This window comes from Panthera leo, chromosome C2, assembly GCF_018350215.1.
Source record: "Panthera leo isolate Ple1 chromosome C2, P.leo_Ple1_pat1.1, whole genome shotgun sequence".
NCBI lineage: Eukaryota > Metazoa > Chordata > Mammalia > Carnivora > Felidae > Panthera > Panthera leo.
In genome coordinates, this window is record NC_056687.1 from 12,604,128 (window position 1) to 12,626,429 (window position 22,302).

The 22,302-nt window shown below is 49.9% G+C and overlaps 1 protein-coding gene across 4 annotated transcripts in view; it reads right to left on the bottom strand.

The window, feature by feature from the left end:
* EVA1C (eva-1 homolog C) overlaps positions 1–22,302 on the bottom strand; it is a 76,182-nt gene that overhangs the window by 29,889 nt on the left and 23,991 nt on the right. For 3 of the 4 annotated variants that reach the window (XM_042955034.1, XM_042955035.1, XM_042955033.1), the window contains exons 2-3: positions 10,547–10,743; positions 7,552–7,675 (exon numbers count right to left, since the gene is read on the bottom strand). In XM_042955034.1, the coding sequence (XP_042810968.1) occupies positions 7,552–7,675; positions 10,547–10,743 (321 nt within the window). Of the gene's footprint in view, positions 1–7,551; positions 7,676–10,546; positions 10,744–19,341; positions 19,475–22,302 lie in introns of those variants that run through there. The other variant, XM_042955036.1, reaches the window with a different exon arrangement.

A 22,302-nucleotide genomic window follows, 5' to 3' on the forward strand; every position in this document is an offset into this window, starting at 1 on the left:
GACCTTTATGCTACGCAAATTATATTTCAATAAAGATATTTCAAAAATAATAATAGCCAAATTTATTGAGCACTTCCTTGAATTAAGCCCTGTTCTAAGATCTTTAAATGTATCGGTGAATTTTTTTTTTAAGTAGGCTTCATGCCCAGTGCACAGCCCCATGTGGGCTTGAACTCAATGATCCTGAGATCAAGACTTAAGCTGAGATCAGTCATGAGATCAAGACCTAAGCTGAGATCAAGAGTTAGATGCTTAACTGACTGAGCCACCCAGATGTCCCTAAATGGATCAATCAAGTTCATACTCAAAATAGCCCTTCTGGGAACCACCTCTTCATATCCTTGGCATGTTGTGTTTTGGATTTTTAGACACTGTAGCAGTGATTCATATAGTCTGGATGCTAACCTTCCTCTTTTACGTGTTATAAATATCTTTTCCTAGCCTGCCACTTATCTTAAACTTTGCAAAAGCAAAGCAAAGCAAAACATAAAGGGGACTATGGCCATTTATTTGCACATGTGGTTCTCTTCTCCCTACCTCCCCAATGTTTCCTAAAGAAAAAAATCATTCTATTACCCTCGTTCTAGATTTGTTTTTACTTTGAAATGTCAACTGAAGCGCAAACAGGTACATTTTTCAGCCAAACAAGCCAAGAGGAGCTAAATTACAGGAGCTAATGAAGGCTGTTGGGGGGGGGGGGGAGGAAGAACATACCGAGAAGAAGGAAAACTAGCCCCCCACGATGACCCCCCATGACCACCCCTCCTATGACCATCTCCCAAGACCATCTATGGCCATCCGCCCATGACCACTACCACTGTGACCATTCCCCATAACCATTCCCCATGATTGCCCCCCCATGACCATCCTGCCTGGCCATTCCCCATGACCACCTTCCACAACCACCCCCATGATCACCCCCCATGACCATCCCCCCCAGCTCCCACTTTCACTTCTCTGACTCAGTCATGTTTTTGGATTGGAGGTGCAGGCCATGCCCAGATCCCTCATAGATTTCAAGTTAAAGTTTTCCAAACTGTGACTTAAGGCCTATTCTATTCATGAAATCAATTTAGCAAATCTTGACCAGCAATTTTAAAAAAAACAAAGAGTTTAGAAAACATCAAAGCACCTCACTGCAAAAAAGGATAAACACTGTTTTATAATTTTTAAAAATCCTTTCAGTTGTGTGTATGTTATGCCGGGCCAAAATGTAAAATGTTTTCCTTACCCTGCACTGTAATCAAACCAATCTGAAAGCCCCCACTGAAGCCTTACGGGAAGGCGTTAAGTGGTACACACAAGGGCAATGGTGGCCCCTGGGACCTTCGAATCCTGGAGTCCCCGATGCTTAAGCTCCAAACTTACAACATGAAAGAAAATAATTTCCAAATATAAATTCCACCTTTCCATAACTTATAAATTCCCATGCCTTTCTACACCAGAGAAGCAGCCGTGAGGAAAGCTTCAGGATCTCAAGATACCATCAGCTCTGGTGCTGTTTAAACCTGACACTGGTCTTTTTATTTTTTTTTTTTTAATGTTTATTTATTTTTGAGAGAGAGACAGACAAACAGAGCATGAGCCGGGGAGGGGCAGAGAGGGAGACAGAATCGGAAGCACGTTCCAGGCTCTGAGCTGTCAGCACAGAGCCCGATGTGGGGCTCAAACCCACAAACCATGAGATCATGACCTGAGCTGAAGGTGGACATTGATCGACCGAGCCACCCAGGCGCCCCGGCCTTACGCTGTTCTTTAATCCGTGCTGAGGGGAACACTCAGGATGAATGAAAGGCGTGAAGCAGAAGCCAGGTTACAGATGCTCACCAAATCCCCGTACGGCCTAGTAACACACAAGGAACTATCAGAGGAGGGAAGGTTCTGGGGTGACCAAGCAGTATGTAGAATGCCCTTCACCCACTCATTGGAATCTTAATACAACAAGTTTGAACCTAAAGTCAAGAAGCTTTGTTTTCTTTTTCTGAACAAAAAGAACACTGAGTCTGACCCTGACATCGAGGGTTTGATTTTGGTGAGTCACATCCGCACTGGTATGAGTTTTTCAGTGCTTTTTATGAGTAAACGCTAAATCCCACCAACACCGAAATATTGCCTGACTTCAAAGGCCCGGAATGAACGATGGCCTTTGATGCAGAACAGGGGGCATATGGGTAGACGCACCAAAAAGAGCTCAAGCAAGCACCCTTCCAACGGGGAGAAGGCTGAAAAATGTCAAGAATGCCTTCCAGTGGCAGAGCTCGCCAGAAAGGGTGAAAACCAAGCCTGATCTCAGCAAACTGGAAGCTTTTCTTTTTAAAAGGACTGGCTCCTTTCTTTTTTTTTTTCTTTCTTTCTTTCTTTCTTTCTTTCTTTCTTTCTTTCTTTCTCTATCTTTCTTTCCTTTTCTTTTTTCTTTCTCTTTTTTTTCTTTCTTCCTTCTTTTTCTTTCTTTCTCTTTCTCCTTTCTTTCTCTTTTTCTTTCTTTCTCTCTTTTTCTCCTTTCTTTATCAGAATTTTTAAAAATTAGAAAAGACTTGGGGCGCCTGGGTGGCGCAGTCGGTTAAGCGTCCGACTTCAGCCAGGTCACGATCTCGCGGTCCGTGAGTTCGAGCCCCGCGTCAGGCTCTGGGCTGATGGCTCGGAGCCTGGAGCCTGTTTCCGATTCTGTGTCTCCCTCTCTCTGCCCCTCCCCCGTTCATGCTCTGTCTCTCTCTGTCCCAAAAATAAATTAAAAAAAAAAAAAAAAAAAAAAAAAACGTTGGAAAAAAAAAAAATTAGAAAAGACTTTTTAAGGCCTGTCAAGAAGTGCATTTATTAGCCACCATCTCTCTGATGTATTAAGGCCCATTCATTAAAGGAGGCCTCGATGCTGGCCAAACTCACGCAGAGTAAAACAACACCTCCATGTAAGGCCTCCAGTGATCCTGTCCTCAGATTATGGGCAAATCATCTCTCGGAACGGAGAGGCCTGTGAGTGTCACCTTACATACGTGGGGTTACTGCTGTGTGATGATGTGTCACTTGGTTCCTTAAGAATGTACTAATTCGCTGTCGCCTAAGAGTGACATTTCTGGGCCCTAAACGCAGTGGGGCCACTAACAAAATCGCTCCTTTTCTTAGAGAGAGAGAATTTGTTTTAGAGCTGGGTGAGACTGCTCAGTGGTCTCAGATTAGAAAAGGCATACACAGCCTTCCCAGTGGGTTTGGACAGGGAGGGTGACAGGAGCCCGGGGAAGTGGGAAAACCAGGACAACAGTAACAAAGTCCCCTTCCTGATTCTGCAAACTAGGGGGCTCTGTGTGCCCTCAATGTTTATTTATTTTTGAGAGAGAGAGAGAGAGAGAAAGAGAGAGAGAGAGAGAGAGAGACTGCAAGCAGGGGAAGGGCACAGAGAGAGGGAGACACAGAATCCAAAGCAGGCTCCAGGCTCTGAGCTGTCAGCACAGAGCCCGATGCAGGGCTTGAACTCACAAACCGCGAGATCATGACCTGAGCTAAAGTCGGACGCTTAACTGACTGAGCCACCCAGGTGCCCCTCTGTGGGTCCTCTTTAATAACACAGATACACATGTGCATATCAGCAGTGGCCTTCCACAGAAGGGCAGAGAGGGTGATCTGCCAGGATGAGAATGTATTACTACTGATGTTAGTTACAACGGCCACGCGGGGCGATATTGACATGCAGACAGATATTTACTTACTTTTACTGTGTTTTTAAAATTCTCTACGGTATACCCTGCTCATGCCTGCACCCAGGGCAGACTCCCCTCAGCCCCCCAACATCTGGGTATCACTGCCTTTCGGTCAGTCACATCTTCAGCAAGAATGACCTTTATCTGCCTCCTGGAATAACAGCTACCAATTACTGAGCACAAGTGCACAACACCGTACTTTTACACACTCTGCCACAGTGTGGAAGGCGCACTGTCTTCACTCTACTGCCGACCCTGGGAGTTTCCCTATGCTATCCAAGGTCACGCGGCAGCCACACAGCAAACAGGGTTATGAACCCAGAACTGCCAAAATCCAAAGCCTCACGGAAACCAAGATTCTCTGCAAGGATGAGATTTAAGGAGGTGAAGCGGGGTGCCTGCTTGAGAAAAGAAGGCTCTTTCTAGTGAGGTTTGCTGGTAAAATAGCTCTCCCACCATCCACAGGCAAGCCCTGATTTATAGCGTTTGCCCATCTCCCTGGTGTAAATACTCCCGTTGTGGCAGATTTCACTGCACTCAGGCAGAGCTGGGAAGAAATGCCCACAGTCGACTCTCACGATGAGGGCTGGCTCCCCGGGCCCCTGGCTGCAGCAGTGGGGGTGCCTTCTGAGGATCAGTGTCAGTGTTATGCTTGGGCTGGCATCAGAAACAGAGAAGAGCCGCCGGGGTGAGAGGGCTGCAGAAACAGAGGCTGGAGGGGGTAGGAACGACCTCTCTTCTGCCTTCCTCTCACAGTGGTGACAGGGACCGCCTCCCAGCCTGCAGGGCCTCAGGTCACCAATGTCTACATTACCCAAGGCGCTCTGGTCTGAAGGATCATGTTCCTGTTAAATTCGAGTTGAAATTCTGATGCCCAACTTGATGGTACTAGGGGGTGGGTCTTTGGGAGGGGCTTAGATCATGAGGATGGAGTCCCCATGCATGGGATTAGGGCCCCGAAGGAAAGATACCCTAGAGAGATTCCTCGCCCCTTCTGCCAAGTGTGGTTATAGCAAAAAGCCATTTGTGAGGCAGCTGGCCCTCGGCAGGTGCCAAAGCTGCCAGCCCCTTGATCTCGGTCTTCCCAGCCTCCAGAACTACAAGAAATAAACTCCTGTTGACTATAAGCCACCCAGTTGATGGCATTTTGTTAGAGCAGCTCAAACAGCCTAAGATACAGGGCTGTGCCCCGCATCTGTTATACATGGGGCAACCAGAGGGGACGTGAAAACCCCAGCCACGCGTCCTCCCTGCTTAATGCCCCTCACAGAAAGAGTCCACCCCCTTCCTTGCCCATCAGGTCCCGGGGATCCTGCTCCAACTCCCCATCCGGTGCTCCTGCTGGCTCCCCAGAGCCCCCTGCTCCCTCTGGCCACAGCCTTCCATATGAAGTGCTCCTTCTGTGCCTGACCCCTAGTCTGCAGTCCCCAGCCCCATCACTAGCCAGGAAAGCCTTCCTGGCACCCCTGCCGGGCTCAATTCCCCCTGAGCTCCTGGCACAGTACCAAGAGAGTAGGGTTCTCCTGAGATGTTTTCTGGACAGATACGATCTTTCTGGAGAAAGCTGATATTTGCTAGAACCTAAAAGGCAAGAAGGAAGCAGCAATGCGAGGTGAATGCTCGCTAGATGAAAGAACGTGGAAGCTCTCCAAGCTGGAGCCGCCATCCAAGAAAGTTCTGCAAAACAGGAGTTGTCTTCATACGCCAACACCTGGCCCCACACCTGCGCACGGTAGGTGCTTCAGCAGTGTTTTGCTGAAATGACATGAGCAATCAGACCTCATCACTGGCCACAGTAATAAGGCTGTGGCCTGGCACTGACACAGTCGAGGTTCGGCCACTTCCACAGGGGCCTTTTTACGTCTTTTACGGGTTGGTCATTTGCAACTTCGCATTATGAAAAATTTCCAAGAATATCACAAGAGACAGGCATATTCTCACTGCGCAGATCCTTCCACCGTTAACATTTTGAACACGCTTTAAAACGGGTTGTCTTTGGGGCGCCTGGGTGGCTCTGTCAGTTGAGTGTCTGACTCTTGATTTCGGCTCAGGTCACGATCCCAGGGTCGTGAGATCGAGCCCTATGTCAGGCTTTATGCTGGCAGCTCAGAGCCTGCTTGGGATTCTCTGTTTCCCTCTCTCTCCGCCCCTCCCCTACTCATGCTCTCTCTCTCTCTCAAAATATATAAACTTAAAAAAAAAAAAAAGGGTTGTCTTTTCCACCATGGAAGGAGGACAGCGTTTTTTAAGATTTAGCCATGGGAAGGACGCTACTGAGAACACAGAGATGTAGACGGGATCTTCCCGAGTGAGACAGGAGGTGACGAGGATTCCTGGGGAGGGTTTGGCTGGTCTGCAAAGTTCGGGCCTGTGTGTGGGTGTTTGCGATCATGTGCACGTGTGAGTATGTGTGTGACAGTGCATGTGTGTGTGATAGCACGTACGGGGGGGGGGATTGTATGCATGTATGAGTGACTATGTGCAATGTGAGCGTGCAATCATGGGTATGCGTGCAAATGAGTGTGTGCATGTGAGTGTGAATGTGTGTTTGAACACACAGCGTGGGGGAAGAGCCATAGGGGCCGTTCTGAGGCATCTGGGCCCCAGCAAGGAAAGGGTTTAAGACAGAAGGCTGGGTATTTGCTGGAAGGTTCCAGTGCTTTCTCTGCAAATGTGCACTTGAAACTACTACACACGTATGAGCTAAAGCTTCACCCGCCTCCGGCACCTAGTCTGCCACTGTCTTGGGGGGGGATGCTGGGAACCAGAGGCAGAAACCAAGAGAGAACAAAATGCAGAAAATAAAACCAACGCGTTGGGGTGGCAGTGCAGAATTTTTAAAGTGATCATGCCTTCCTATAATCGTTTGGTTAAATATTGTTGCTATAACTTTGCTTTCTTTTCAGCAGGTTATTCCGGGGTTGCCAGGAGCCTCTAATGCTGCAGTTACCCATGGCTTCTCTCAGGCAGGCTCTCCACACCTGCACGTGTGACCTCCTCGCTGAAAGGCAGTTACCTGTGTGTTTTAACGGGTTAATCACAAAACTGATGTGCGTTACATGTGGCACAAGTCAACTGAGAAAAGTGCGAGAATCTGAATAAGAAAGGCTGCTCCGGCCAGAATCTCCTCCTCTTTCTTTCCCCTTAGGAAAAGACACTGTGTGCGGAGCCCCCGCTATAGGTGAAAGCGGAAGAAGCAAGTTCAGAAAGATCTAGAACCGGGGGCTCCAGTGGCAAATGTGCCCCCCCGGCCCTCTCGAGAGAACAACAGGCCAGCGGCTGATGGTGAGCTTCCTTTGAGTAAGGAAAACCCTGTTCCCCATTTTGGGGAAAGGCAACTTCAGCCTCTTGCCACCCCTGATACCTTTAGCATGGGTACAACTGGGTTTTACATATTACGAAGGATTTAAAAAATTTTTTTTTAATGTTTATTTATTTTTGAGAGAGAGACACACAGAGCACAAGCAGGGGAGGGGCAGAGAGAGAGGGAGACACAGAATCGGAAGCAGGCTCCAGGCTCTGAGCTGTCAGCACAGAGCCCCACATGGGGCTCAAACCCATGGACCACGAGATCATGACCTGAGCTGAAGTCGGACGCTTAACCGACTGAGCCCCCCAGGCGCCCCTACGAAGGATGTTTTGAATTCAAGGATTTGAAGAATGCACATGGATATATGGCTGCACACACACGTGCACACACACACCACAAAAGAATAGGTAGGACTTCTCTATTAACAAGTTTCCAAGTTGGACAAACACCCACTGGCAGAGAATTTCCATCAGGGGTGTGAATAAAACAGGAAATCCACACCCCAAACACACTGTCCCCCCCCCCGCCCCCGCCCCAGAAGTTACTTACTAGGCTGGCATTTAAAGGAGACCAGGAGGTATTTACTGCTTCCTGGACAAAGGTCAGGTCCAAAAACACGGCTATTGACCAGGAGATGGCAGGCACGCTGGTTCTGGCATTCATCCAGCACCTTCTAAAATGAGGGGGGTAGAAAAGGGATAGGCTTGAAAACCACACACGGTGTCTGTGAGACCCCACACCCGGGCTGCTCTGGGCTCTGACAAGGAAAGGACACCTGTCTGCTTGGCCTGGGGGCCACACAAAGAACCTTCGAGCTGCTATGAGCTGTGTCTGAGACCGCACACCTGTGCATTGACCAGGTCGGCTGCCTGTCTCCCTGTCTGTCCCAGAGCAAGAAACCCGACCCTACGGCGCCAGGCCCCCACCAGAAGCCCAGCTTCCAGTCTTCCTCGAGTGGAAGTGTTGCTGATGGTTTTGACCGAAGTGCTGCATCATGGAGGCTTCGGGAAACACGAGCGAGACCCGAGGACCTCAGAGCGTGGGCCAGACAGGACGCGGAGGTCCCTTCCGGGAGGCGTCCCCCTGGCTGCAGAGCTGAGAGAGCCCTGTGAGGACCAGGAATCACGGCCGTCGCTCTACATCCTTAGAAACGGCCGAGCACAGACCACAGAGAACTCAGCATTTGGGGGAGGCCTTGGGAGACCCAACCCAAATCAGGCCAACCAGTAAACATTAGAAAGCTGATTCTTCCCACCCTTGCCAACCTGGAGGGCACAGGGCCTACTTGTTCCCCAGGGGGCAATTTTCCTCGTTGGAAAACTCAGGCCTTCTGTTGCGCATTTGGCTCCAAAGTTCTCCTTCAAATCTCTCTTTCCCTCATTTTTTTCCCAGGCAGTGCACACTCCCTTGTAAATGAATCTGTTCTGTACAAAAGCCCATGAATCGCCCTGTGGAGGGTCACAAAGGGGCCTCACTGCCTTGCTTCCTGTCTCCAAACACAAGAGGCGCTGCCTGTAACACACAGGTCTTACACGTAGTGTCCTCTAACAGGATACCCAGCACACTCTACGCTTCCCAAGAATCCACTCACTACTGTTGGACTCCATTTACCTCAGCTTGACGAGCCCGTCCGAATCGCCACGCTCTCATAGTAGATTACGGAATATCTCCATGAAGGCTGCTGGCCTTACCAGGCATCCCCTGTCACCTCAGGGGCCCGGCAGAGGTGGTATGAAATCTGGAAAAATGCCCAGGGACCCCCCCCCCCCCAGAGGACGGGACACATCCTCATGGCTGAGGGTCACCGGGCAATGACTCAGCCCTTGTGTGGCTCCACATGTTACATCCACAGAGTGGGACCCAAGGCCGGGCTGTTTCCAAAGGGGGTTAACAGCTGAGAGATGCGTGGGGCGGGGGGACTTCCCGTCGGCATTCAGTCACGGGCCAGACCAGCTGAGGTGCCCCCGGGGTGGACATTGACGCCTGTTCTCTCCAGCCTTAGGCGACCTCACTCTGCGGAGGAGGAAGCACTTTGCCTCAGTTCCCAAACGCTGCTCAAAAGACACAAAATAAAGGATCTCTTGCCCTCTGGATGAAAGAGCAGTGCACGGGGGATGTTTCTGGCAAACAAACCTTCTGAACAACAATCGGAGTCGTGTTCACAAATGCTAACTTGTCTGCCTGGCTCTGGAAACGCCCGCTTCCCTCAGGCCTGCCTGGCAGAGCCAGGCACCATATTGGAGAGCGAGGGTGGTGCCCATTCTTTCCAGCTCCAGGGTGCCAGGGGTTCATATTTCCACAAAGCAGGGCACCCGTCCTATGGCACCGGCCGGTGTTCTTTTTATGCACCTAGGATAGCGGCAGCCGGCCGGGGGGGCGGCGGGGAAGGGTGGGCAGGGCAGTTGGGGTAAGGACTGGGGGCAGGCCAACTGGGATACAGCTCCTGGAGTGGCACCCCAGGGACAGGACTGGGGGCTGGGTGGGGCACCCACAGGAAGTAGCTGCTGGTCTCCAGAAGCAACAGGTGGCCTCTCCTCGGGGGTGTGGAAGCCACGTCCAGGGATTTTACTCAAACACATCCTTTTGGCTACTCAGCTGGCATCTCTACCTATCACATGGCCATTCTAGATACTAAGACGCTTGGAACGGAAGCAGTTAAGTGGTGTAAGACATAGAAAAATCCTTATATTATCACATGAGTTTGGCTTCTCCTCTTTGGACCTCAGAGAGAGCCACACGGCATGAACACCAATCCCATCAATCCTTAGTCTTCCTAGCAAATTTATCTTTCCCCCCATTTCCCGCGGCTGAAAAATAGTCGAAGAGCCATGAATAGTCTAAAATTACCACTGAAATACTAGTCTTGACCTCTTCCTATATCAAATCTTTTGCTAATCCCAACCCTCCCCCCCCCAAAAGAAAGTCTTAGCCGCCCCCCTCCCCAAATTCCTGGTACTATCTGACAGAAATGCAAATCAGCAGAGGCCGCCCAAAGAAGCTCGAAACAAGAGTAATGTCATTATCTACAACTGGAGAAGAAAACCTTTTTTTTTTTTTTTTTTTAAAAAGACCATGATTGCTATTTCCCTTCCGCGAGAGCATTCTCTGAGAAGTTGGTCAGGATCTCGACTGTCTGCCTCACACAGCCCCCCATGGTTTCCACTAAAGGAGTCACGTTCCCTCTCTACTGGGGTATCGACGGGACAGGTGGTCCTGGAGGGTGAAGGCCAGCACGACTGTACTTTGCTTTACGGCAGTGAGGGGTACGTCTCTGAATAAATTCGTAAGGCAAGCGTATTAAGGGAGCTCCCCAGCAGGCAGGAATCCCATTTAGTCTTGTTTGGTGAAGAACCTTTTCCAGAAGCAAATAATAGCTCACTTGTGAAACCGTTGATTTGTATAAGTTGGGGTTTTCGTGGATCAGGTTTGCTTTGAGCAAACTATATAATCACAAGCATATATACAGAGAGAGAGAGAGAGAGAGAGAAGGAGAGAGAGAGAGAGGACCATTTTATCATCCTAAAACATCTACAAAAGATAATACCTGCAGTGTTGTGGGTGCGACGCAGGTTAAGCTGTCTTCCCTCTGGGAGGCAGGCTGCTGGGTGCTACACATTTGGTAATCTTGCCCATAGAAGGCCGACTGGACACTTATCGTAGAATGCCGAGGGCACTGTAGATTCAAATGGTCCCCATCGCAGGCATAGGCGGTGTGGTTCTGCAGGAGTTTGGTTAGGTAACCTGGAAAATATTCAGCTGGGTTACAAGAGGCCCAGGAACTCACCACTCCTTCACAGATCTCCAAGCAAGAGGACCTCAGCTCCCCAGGGGAAGGGCTGGTCAGTCCGGAAGACGCCGGGTGGAGCTTCCCTAGTGGCTGCCATGGAGAAGACCCCAAACGAGGCTGGTAGCTGAGACTAATGGAGCCAGGTGCCAGTTTTCCCATCTGGGTTGTAAACTTTGGTCTGGAGTGGCCCATGGGAAGGCTGGGAGGGCTCTTTCCCTTTGGGATTGGCCAAGGGCCAAGAAATCCTGAAGCATCTCCATAAAACGGGAAAAAATTCCAAGTGGGGGTCCCTTGGGCATGTAGTTGCCTGTCCCTGGAGAGATTTGGGCTCCGTGATCTCCCACTTGCTAGGCCAGGCCTTCCTGGAGCGAGGGGATGCCATTTTACTTCGGGGTAACCACTCCTGGGCCCTGGGCAGGAAAGCAGGGGAGCCTATGTAGGGTAAGGGCCTGCTCTGGGGCCAAGGGAAAGGGAGGGATGGTGGGGCTCTGTTGCAGGTTGAACAATGTCCCACCTCAAATTCATGTTCACCAGGAACCTCAGATGTCACTTATTTGGAGACAGGCTCCTTGAAGATGTCATTAGTTAAGATAAGGCCATACTGGAGGAGGCTGGCCCTCGATTGGTGTGACTGATGTCCTTATAAGAAGAGACAGAGGGAAGACAGCCTTGTAGAAACTGGAGTGACACATCCACAAATCAAGGAACCTCCAAGGATTGCCTGCAACCACCACAAGCCGGAAGAGGCAAGGAAAAGATTCTGCCTTAGAACCTTCAGAGGCACCAATGGCCCTATGACACCTTGACCTCCACCTTCCAGCCTCCAGAGGGAATGAATCTCTGCCATCTTCAGCCACCTCAGCCTCCGGTCATTTGTTACAGCAGCCCCAACAAACTCATACAGGCTCCGGGTCCCAAGCCTCCCCGGCTCCTTCTCCAAGCAGACTGGACGAGCCCCGGGGCCCCGGGCTCTGAGGAGCTGTGTGCGTGACCTGGCAGGCGCGGGCGGCCTGGACCACTTCTCAGAAAGGAGGAAGGAAGCTTCATCTGAAATGTAGATTCCTTTCCTCCTTCTCACACCTCATGAGGTCAGTCGCAAGGCAGCTGGGAGGGAAGCCAGGGACTTTCTGGTGAGGTGTGTGGGAGACGGCTTTGGCAGGCCTCAGCCTCGGAGGGGGCGGAGGGGGTGTGGAGGAAGGCAGTTTCAGAACTCCCCAATTCCCACGCAGATGGCCCGTGCTTAAGTTATTCCTGTTTAAGTTTCATAATCCTCTCAGGCCACAGTTCTCTGCAAAGGGCACCCACTCCAGCTCCCCGGCCTTCCCTGAAAGTCACAGTGAAAGGGACCCTGACGTCTGCCACAGGATGGTCACACTCACCAACCGGAAGGTGAAGAGGGGGACCGTTCGACATGTAACCCAGACCTGAGGCCTCTCACCGCCATCCCCTTTTTCCTTCCCACCCTTGAAAGCGGCCATAAGAAGGCCAAGAAGGCCACTTGGAGAAGCAGACCCTAGCTTGAGGTGCAAAACTGACATCAGGCACGGGGAGGAGGTGAAGGGGGGGGTGGAGTCAGGGTCCTGCTGGTTAGAACAATGTCATCACTCTCGCTGTGCTCCCCTCCAGGCACGGAGAGAGGAGAGGCAGAGACCCCCTCGGTGGTCCCACGGCCACAAGTTGGCATCTTCCTGCGGGACACAGGCGGGCCGTGGTAAAGCCATGATTTGGGAAAGTTCCAGCCCCTTTGCGGGATCTCAGCTCCCCATGATGAGCCACACCAGGGAACTCAGAGTCGCCCTCATGCTGCCCCAGGTTAGCACCCACCCCGAAGCTCCCCAGGCTGCTACGCCCTCCCTTGTGTCTCTTGAAACTCATCATTAAAACTTTCTTGCCCATCACCACGCCATTCCCCAGGACCACACTGGGTGACCAGCTGACTAAAATGTGACATCAATCCTGGGAGCAAGACTTCGGCTTAATGGTTTGTCCCAACAGGCCATGCGTGACTCTAGCTAGATGAAGGAAACGACAGGGCCGGGGGGTGTTGGAGGCACAGGCCAGAAGGGGCCTGGGTCCCAGATTCACGGAGAAGATTCATGGAGGCTTCTCCACAAACTGTTACACGAGTGGGAAAGAAACTTCCGCTGTTTGGACCATTCTTCTATTTGTCATGCGGTCTCTCCCCAGTAAACAGAACTTGATCTCCGTGGGACCATTTACATCAAAACATGACGTGAGTGGGGTGTGGTGGCCAGAGCCCCTGCGCATGTGATATTTGTATTCTGACGGTGCTCTGGAGGCAGAAGCTCAAGGCAGAGGATGGCCTCTCAAGGCCTTCCGGGCCCTTCTGCACTTTGAGCGGGGAGAGGAATGTGTCAGTCGTAACAGCATGAGATACAAAGAAGACACTTCAGGAGTAACATCTGCTCTATGCTCAGTCCAGTTCGTTTCTTCAAAAACCTATGCCTGTGTCCGCCCATGATGCAGCACTAAAATGAAGTGAGCGAGGAAACTGAGAACAGACACGGAGGGAACTTAAATGCACCTGCGTAGCGAGAGAAGCCAGGCTGAGGGGGCTACAGGCTGTATGATGCCAACGACATGACGTTCTGGAAAAGGTACGACTACAGAGATGGTAAAAAGATCGGTGGTTATCAGAGGTTTGGGCGAGGGAGGGCTGAACGGGGGGTGGGGGGGGAGCGCAGAGGATCTCAGGGAGATACAGCTACCCTGCAGGACACGAGCGTGATGGACAATTGTCAAAACCTCCAGAACACTTGTCATTACACACAGTCAAAACCTACAGCACACAACACCCAGAGTGAACCCAGAGGTAAACTATGGACTGTGGTCCATACTGTGATGTGTCGATGTGGGTTCGTCAATTGTAACACATGTGCCACCCTGATGGGGAACATGGACAGTGCGGGGGAGGGGGGGGCGCGCAGGGCGTTGTCTGTGTGGGCACGAGAGGTATCTGGGAACTCTCTGTAGCTTCCACTCAACTTTGTCCTGAACCCGAAACTGTTCTACAAATAAATGTCTATTTAGGGGCGCCTGGGTAGCTCAGGAGAGTAAGCACCCAACTCTAGGTATCAGCTCAGGTCGTGATCTCACGGGATGGTGAGTTGGAGCCCCGCCTCAGGCTCTGTGCTAACAGTTCAGCGTCTGCTTAGAATCTCTCTCTCCCTCCCTCTCTCTGCTCCTCTGGGCTTGTGCTCCTGTCTGTCTGTCTCTCTCTTTCTCTCTCTCAAAAATAAATAAGTAAACATTAAAAAAAAGAAGAAGAAAGTCTACTTAAAAGAAAATAATTAAAACCACTTGGGCTTCCCCAGAGTAGCGTTACCTTTGGGAGACGAGGGGTTGGCGACAGGCAGGGGTCATGAGGGTGAGCCGGCCAAGCTCTTTTCTGGGTCTGAAAGGTGGATACATGTTTTACTTTGTGAAAGGTCACCCAGCTATGCACTAGGGATAGGTGCATTTTTTTGTAGGTAGGTAAATAAAACTGCTTAAAAAAACCTTTCTCTGACCAATGCTTTTAAGTAAATGAAGGACTTCTAGACACCATGGAGCCCCCGGAGGATCGACAGGACAAGGGCAGTGGAGAGATACCATGTTCTACAGCCGACCACAACCACACCAGATGCTACTCGAGAGTGACGGCAGGAGATGCCCCCGAGGACAGACCACTGGCCCTCAAACCTCGGGGTCAGGATCCCTCCATATCTGCATCCCACACCTCCGTCTGACTGGCCCACTGTGTCAGAAGAGGTCAGGAAGAAGGACAAGTTACAAGTATCTAGTGTTTTCAGCAACAGAGAGGATATCACGGACCTTCTTGAGAGGCATTTGGGATGGTGAGTGGGGAGAGAAGCCACTGAGCGGAAAGTTGAGGAAAGTTGAGGAAATCCAAGATGGCTCACATGGTAGGAAGCATAGTGGCCTCCCAGTGATGTTCACAGGTCCCCTCCTGGGAGCCTGTGAACATGTTACCTTACAATGGAAAAGGGACTTTGAGGTTGTGATTAACTTAGAAATCTGGAGATAGGGAGGTGATCCTGCAGGACCTGAGAGGCCCAAGAGAATCGCCAAGGTCCTCATAAGACGGCCAAAGTGGATAAAGGATGTGGCAATGGAACCAGATTTTGAAGCGATGGAGTCATGAGCCGAAGAATATAGGTGGTTTCTAGAAACTGGAAAAGGTAAGAAAACAGACCGTGCCCTGAAGCCTCCAGAAGAATGCAGCACTGTTCACACCTTGATTTTAGACCTCTGATTTCCAGAACTGTAAGAAAATACATCTGTGCTGTTTTCAGCCACCAAGCGTGTGACGATTTGTTATAGCAGCCATAGGGAACAACGCAGTTTATACGGATGACTCTTGCAACAACTTGGTAAAGGGGAGGAGAGACACGGGGCTAAAGTTATAAGAACTGATGTCCGGGGACAGATTTTTAAACAACTGTGATTGAGTTGAAGCTGGGAGAGACCTATGCACGCACGTGTGTGTGTGTGTGTGTGTGTGTGTGTGTAAATACATATGTAGACGAGCCCTAGGTCATGTGCACATTATATTTCTCGCTGTGGGTTGAGGTGGAACACATTTGAAAGTGGGTACTAGGGCGCTTGAAATGTTGGAGTGTGGGCTCCAAGCTAAATGTAGGGCAGGAAATGAGCACAGGAGAGGCCCGAGGGAATAGAGGTCTGCTCAGACCCAGCAAGCTCAAGGTGGGTGCAACCACACCAGCAGGCTGCAGAGGCAGGAGGTTGTGCCCCATGTGATTTCGAGGCGGCGCACTTGGAGACCATGGCGATGTCCAAGAGGTGGCCATGGAAGAGGGTGTGAGAAGCAGGTGGAGGGGAAGGTTGCTAGAAACGAGGATGCCCCCTGGACCAGGCATCTCCCAGGATACAAGTAGGAACTGTGATGGAGCAGGAGCCTGCTGCCAAGGTTGCTCTTAAACAAAGGGCAGATGACAGATGACCCACTCCCGGTCCAATGCCCCTTCCAGTGCGCTGTCCAGCTTCCCCAGTGAGCACGTGCACTCTTTCCATTGCGTTGGGCAGAGTCAACACATTGCTTAGTGTTTCGGTCCATTCAGGCTGCTATGACAAAACACCACAGATGGGGTGGCTTATAAACAAAAGAAATTCATTTCTCCCAGGTCTGGAGACTGGAAAGCCCCAAATCAAGGCACCAGCATGATTGCATTTTAGTTAGGCCCCTCTTCCTGGTTCAGAGCGAGCCCCATCTTGCTGTGCTTTCACATGGTGGAAGGGGCCATGGAACTCATGGAACTCTGTGGCATCTCTTTTATAAGACATTAATGGGATTAGGGAATCTCATTCATAAAGACTCTACCCTAATGACCTAATCACCTTCCAAAGGCCCTACCTCCTAATACCGTCACCTTCGGGGGTTAGGATTTCAACATATGAGTTTTGGAGGGACACAAACATTCAGACCATAGCACTTAGCTTCTCTATACCTTGGTTTCTTGGCTGGTTCAAATGAGATCCCTTTTAAAGAATGACTTACTGGGGCACCTGGGTGGCTCAGTCAGTTAAGCGTCCTACTTCGGCTCAGGTCATGATCTCACAGTTCCTGAGTTCGAGCCCTGCTTCGGGCTCTGTGCTGACAGCTCAGAGCCTGGAGCCTGCTTCAGATTCTGTGTCTCCCTCTCTCTCTCTGCCTCCCCCCTGCTCGCACTCTGTCTCTCTCTCCAAAATAATAAATAAACATTAAAAAATTAAAAAAAAAAAAGAATGACTACTAATGCAACTTTTTGTTGGCAGTTCTCTCTGGATTGAATGCCCCATCATTCCGGATCAATCAAAAATGCTTTATTTCTTAATATGCTCACCCAGAGCTCTTGGTCTAGCTCTATGTGTGTGGGCAAATATTTACTATCCTGAAAGAAAGCAGAAGAGCAAACTGTTAGGAAATCAGTCTTTGGAGCCTGGCCTGGCCTGGAAATACTCTGTTGTTCCTTGTTCATGTCACATAGTTCAGGGGCCAAGGTACTGCTTCTGTTTAACTCCAAGATCCTCTCCCGATGAATCTTTCCACTGTGTCACCAGCAGAAGCTTCCACAGCCATGGCCACGGCTAGAACTTTCCTTAAGGGATCATCTTGCAAGGCCTGGCTGGGTTGGGCAAATCTTAGAGTAGTTTAGATAAAGGCTTTTATGTGTTCCTTATTTTAAAGGCAGATGGATAATTCACAGGGAAGGAACCCCCTAAGAGTGCCAGGAGCTCTCCTCTGCTTTCAGAAAGACAAGGGGAAGTCACTCCTGAAGATTCTCATTCCCGTCACTTTTACGAGGAAAAGCCATCTCTACAGAAAAACTCCAGTGACCAGAGAATGACCAGAATGCAAATGACCAATTTTCAAGGAATCATGGGTGTGTCCCAAAGTGTCCCGTGAGAGGAACAAACATTACGCGGGGGAGAAAGGAGGTTACGTTATAGCAAAATGAGGCTGGGATGTACGGGTTAAAACAAGGCAAACACAGGTCTTTCCCTGAAGCATTTCCCAGGGCCACAGACAGGCCCCATGTGCACTGCAACTGGCAAGCATCGGAAAGATGAGATAGAATCCCTCGCACACAATTGACCAGCCCTCCTTTTTTTTTTTTTTTTTATATTAAGCATCTGAAGGTTATTGTTAAACGCATCACTCTTAAGGAAACGGTTAGAGTTCCGTAAAACACAGTGCAAACGGCTACATCTAACTTGGATGATTTCAGAAGGTAGTTCAGAATCCCATAGGGCTGCGGAAACCTCCATGCGGCATCTGTGGGTGGGGAGGAGGAGCGGGAGCCGAGGATTAAAAACCTGAGAGCAGGGTTCAAAGCGGAATTCAGCTGCGTGACTGTGGCCATCACCTCTCGGCCTCGGTGTCCTCGTGTTTTGCGGTGAGGATCAGATGATGTGAAGGGCATAGCATCTTTATCGGCCATAGTCCACGGCACCTGTCTGGGGTATCACTATTGGATTGTCAACCTTGAAGAACACGAATTTACACAGAGCTCTTTGGCGGCTTGCAAATCAAACCACACTTCCGTAAGGCCCATCTGCTCTGAGCACTGATGGTAGGACGGTCAACTCACAGACAAGCGCATAGCCCAGTAGCCACCCTCATGGTCCAGAAATGTCACTGCTGTGCTTGAAGGGAAAGGGAAATTTGCCTTCTTTACTGCCTGCCTTCCTTTCCATCTTTCCTTCATCCCTCCCTCCCTTTCTTCTGTTCTTCTTCTTTCTCTCTCCTTCTCTCTCTCTTTCCTTTTTTTTTTTTTTTTTTTTTTTTTAATAATTAAGGTTTACAGCATTACAATATTTAGAACAGGCCAAACGAGCTGCAAATCCTTCCTCCTTTCTTTTCTGAAGTCAGAGCCCTCCGCAAGAGTCCAGGTTTCCCAAGGGCTAATGGCTGCCTGAGTCACTCTAAGCACAGGATATAAGTACGTTAGTTGCTGGCCCCACATCCGTGTGCTAAAGTCCCCCAATCACCAGGGGCCAATTTCCCAATCTTCCTTCTGGGAAGAGAGTAGAATTCAATTATATTGCCCTTGCTACCCGCCCCCCCTTCCCCACTTATTTAATAAAGCAGCACCTTCCAATCCATTAATGCCTTAGATAAGCGACTACACCCTTTTATTCACAAATACTCAAAGGTGTTTCTACATGTTTGAAGTTCTTTTCCAGAAAAGGGTTTTTTTTTTTCTTTTGTGTTTGTGAGTGTGTTTGGAGAATTGGCAAAAGCAGGAGCAGGGGGCAGTCCACGTGGCTTTAGGGCAATGAGTCAGTGTTTCTAAGAGCGCAGGAAAGGCCCCACAACGGATAAAGGGCTCATGACTGGGCACCACACACCCCAGAGCATTATGATCAAAAAGTAAAGTCAGTTTCAGTGATTTCTCTAGGCCTGGGTCTGGCACGAGAAAGTTGAACCTGGAGGTTTATGATGAAGAGAACGACAGCCTTCAGTATATATCTTCGATGTTTGAGGAGGAATCATAAAGGTGAGGGACCACCAAGGGTGGCCCTCTGATCTAACGGTGAGCTCAGATCCTGGTCCCAAAACAGACCAGGGGAGGACAGAAGGGGAACTGAGGGTCTACATGGGGTAGCGACCATACATTTTCTTCTGAGCACATGAGAGGAGCACATTTCCCAGTCCTGCTGTGTGGGCCAGTGGAAAGCTCTGGCCAATGGAAACAGGGCAGAAGGGATGTCGGCCACTTGCAGATATGGCCCTTGAGACTCCACGTGACCCTCCACTCCCTCTCTCTCCCCATCTGCTGTCACATGTGGAAGACAGAAGGGACAGGGACAGCTCTGAGGACCCAGAAGATGGGGGAGGCACAAGACGGAAGGAATCTGGGTCCCTGAATGACCGCATGAACACAACCTCCCCCTTTTCTAATTACACTGGATCACAGCATGACCAAGAACTAATCCTTTATTCTGTTATTCCCCTGGGGTTTGGGAGTTGTGCGTTTCAGCAGCTAGCCCTACCCTGTCTAGTACTCCAGCATTCTGTCAACTGGTACCTGTGTTAAGTAGAAAGCCGGCAGGACTTTGAGTAGTACCGAAAACTTGCGCCAAACACACGCCCCGCTGGTTTGTGACGGTGGTGCTGACACCATTTCACATGACCTCCAATTTCGCCAGAGGAGTCGTTTCTTTGAGTCAAGACCTTGCAACCGAAAATCTACAGTTGAAGTGAGTTAAATTACTAAGGAGTTCAAAGGGATCAGCAGCCTCATTAATCAGTCACCGCTCTTCCTAATAACATTGACTTTTAAAAAGTGCATTAGCAAAAGTGGAAAGCAGAGGCCAGTGGGCTTCGATGGAATGCTCCCGAGACAGGCGATACGGCCATGTACTTGTTTCTACACACTGATGGATGTGAGACAGGGCGTGGGGCCATGACCACGCTGGGCGATGCCCTTGCATCCGAAGTGCCACAGCACAGAGGTGGCGGCCACGGGCTACGAATACGGGGAATTCACGCTCCGAGCCCTCTCAGATCAGATGTGTCTTTGGGCATACTGAGAACAACCTCTTTAGACCTCTGTTTCATCATCCGTAAAACCGAAGACTTCTGCCTGCTTTATACTGCTGATGTGCAAGGGATAAGAAATAGTAGGGCACCGTATAGGGTGGCTGGCACGTCATTTTTTCTTCCCTGAGGAGAGCATGAGTGTACCAGAAGGAAACTGGATTGGCAGTCCAATCTCTGGAAGAGGGAGCCCCAAAGAAGGCAAGGGTGAAGAACATGCCAAATCCACATCTTCCCAGCTTAATCTTGGTTTGGTCGTGGGACAAAGACTTCTGTAAAAACGTAGATGATGTTTGCTTTCATATTTTATGAACTTGTCCCCAAACAGGTGCTCATCTCCATGACGGGGGGATTATGCCATTAATCATTTACCCTCAGGTCTCAGGGGCTGTAGAAGCATTTTTCATAGAAAGAGCACAATGTTCCCTAAAAAGAACCAGCTAAGTGCTAATTTGGGTAAGTTTCCTGGCCTCTGATAAGCCACTTTTCAGCCTACAAATTCCCGAAGTCCAGTTTCTGACCACTTTTTCTGAAGAGTCACCTATTCTCTTTGAGAACAAAACTGCTTGGTTTTCTCAAAGCCAAATAAAAATACTACTTCCAAAGGCATAAACCCTACAAACTTTCCATGTTTGCTTCTGCTTCCAAGAGCATTTAAAGGAATCCCAAAGTGGATTGGTTAAAATACTCTCCAATTTCTAATCAGACATGGAGTAAATAACCCTGGAAGTTGACTGCTGACCTTTCTCGAGGAAAGTGACAAGCCAATCCCTGCCCCACCACCACAGGCTCTCTCTGTGACTTTTCTGCCTTGAGAAATAAACATCCTGGGGCGCCTGGGTGGCTCAGCCGGTTAAACATCCGACTTCAGCTCAGGTCATGATCTCACTGTTTGTGAGTTCCAGCCCTGCATCAGGCTCTGTGCTGACAGCTCAGAGCCTGGAGCCTGCTTTGGATTCCGAGTCTCCCTCTCTCTCTTCCCCTTCCCCACTCATGCTCTGTCTCTCTCTCTCTCTCTCAAAAATAAAATAAAAACATCAAAAAAAAAAAATGAAATGAACATCCTGTATCTTTCAAGAGTCCCACACGGCACCCCATCACCCTTTTCCAGGCACACAGAGACTTTCCCATTGCCCCTGGACTTTGAATCCTTGTAGCCAACGCTAGATTCTGAGAGTCACTTACCCAGTTCTCTCTTACCTTGTTACTTTTTCTCCCAACACCTCCCTGTTTTCTCTTCCTACACACCCACCTTCTGATTCATCAAGCCCCACACTTTCCCCTTTAGAATAGAATTATGTATGTTCTTAAGTGGATTTTTCTGTGTGGCTGCCCACGTGTAAATTCACGTGTATGGATTTCAGATCCCCGGGCCTGGCTAAGCACTTGTCTACACATGTCAATCCACTGTATGACTTTCCAACTCACCTAAACAAAAAAATCTAAAGTCCTTATGTGACTGGGCGCCCTTCTACCATTGTGACCTCATCTCCTACCGTTCTCCCGTAGGCTCTGGCCGCAGTGGTCTTGTTTCTTAAAAACGCCACCCAAGCTCCCACCTCAGGATTTTGCTTTGGCTGCTCTTTTTGCCTGAAACCGTCTTCCCTCCAAATATATGCTCCCCCCGCCCCCCCCGCCCATCCCGCCCTTTGTTCAGACGTAACTTTGGGAGATCGGCCTTCCCCGGCTGCTGTGCAAAACAGCACACCCCCTGCCCCGTCACCCCTGATTCTGCTTATTTCACGGCACAGACACCTGTCGTGGTGTCTCCCCTTTCAACCCTCTGTCTCTAGCACCCGGAAGGAATCTGACATATAGCAGGAGGGCGAGGAATCGCGTTTTTAAACGAGTGAGAGAGTGAGGGAGACCAGCAGAGCAAGAGGAGGCCAGAGGAGCATGAAAGAGTAGCAGATTCTGATGAACCCTTATAGCAACCGGCATGGCCCAGTACTTACACGTCTCCCTGTGCAGCTTCAAAGTCGTCGATCACTAAAACTTCTATCTTTCTGATGCCTCGACATCCCACAAACCGTGCGCAGTGACCAGGGTCATAAGGCTGGCCCCCGTTACCAGTTCCCCTGCCTGACCAGGAGCTAGTCACACTCAATAAAACCCCTCATGCCTTTGCTTGTATACTCCATCTAACCTCCCCAAAGGCGTATTTGCCTATCCGTCTGCTCTCTCTCTGCTCGCCACCTGGTTCAGCTGCTCCCTGGGCACTCCTCCCATGTGGCCCCCTGCATGGCCTCCGTGCCTCTGTCCTCTAGGACCTGTGTGTTTCATAACGTCTTTAATTTCATGTGCCTCCACAGGTGTAGTTTCCATGGCCATGATGGAGTGATCCTTAAAGACTCTACAAGAACTTACTCCCCAATTTGCAACACAGTAAAATACTATATTACATATATATATGTATGTATTTCTAATAATATGCTGCTTATAGTAACAT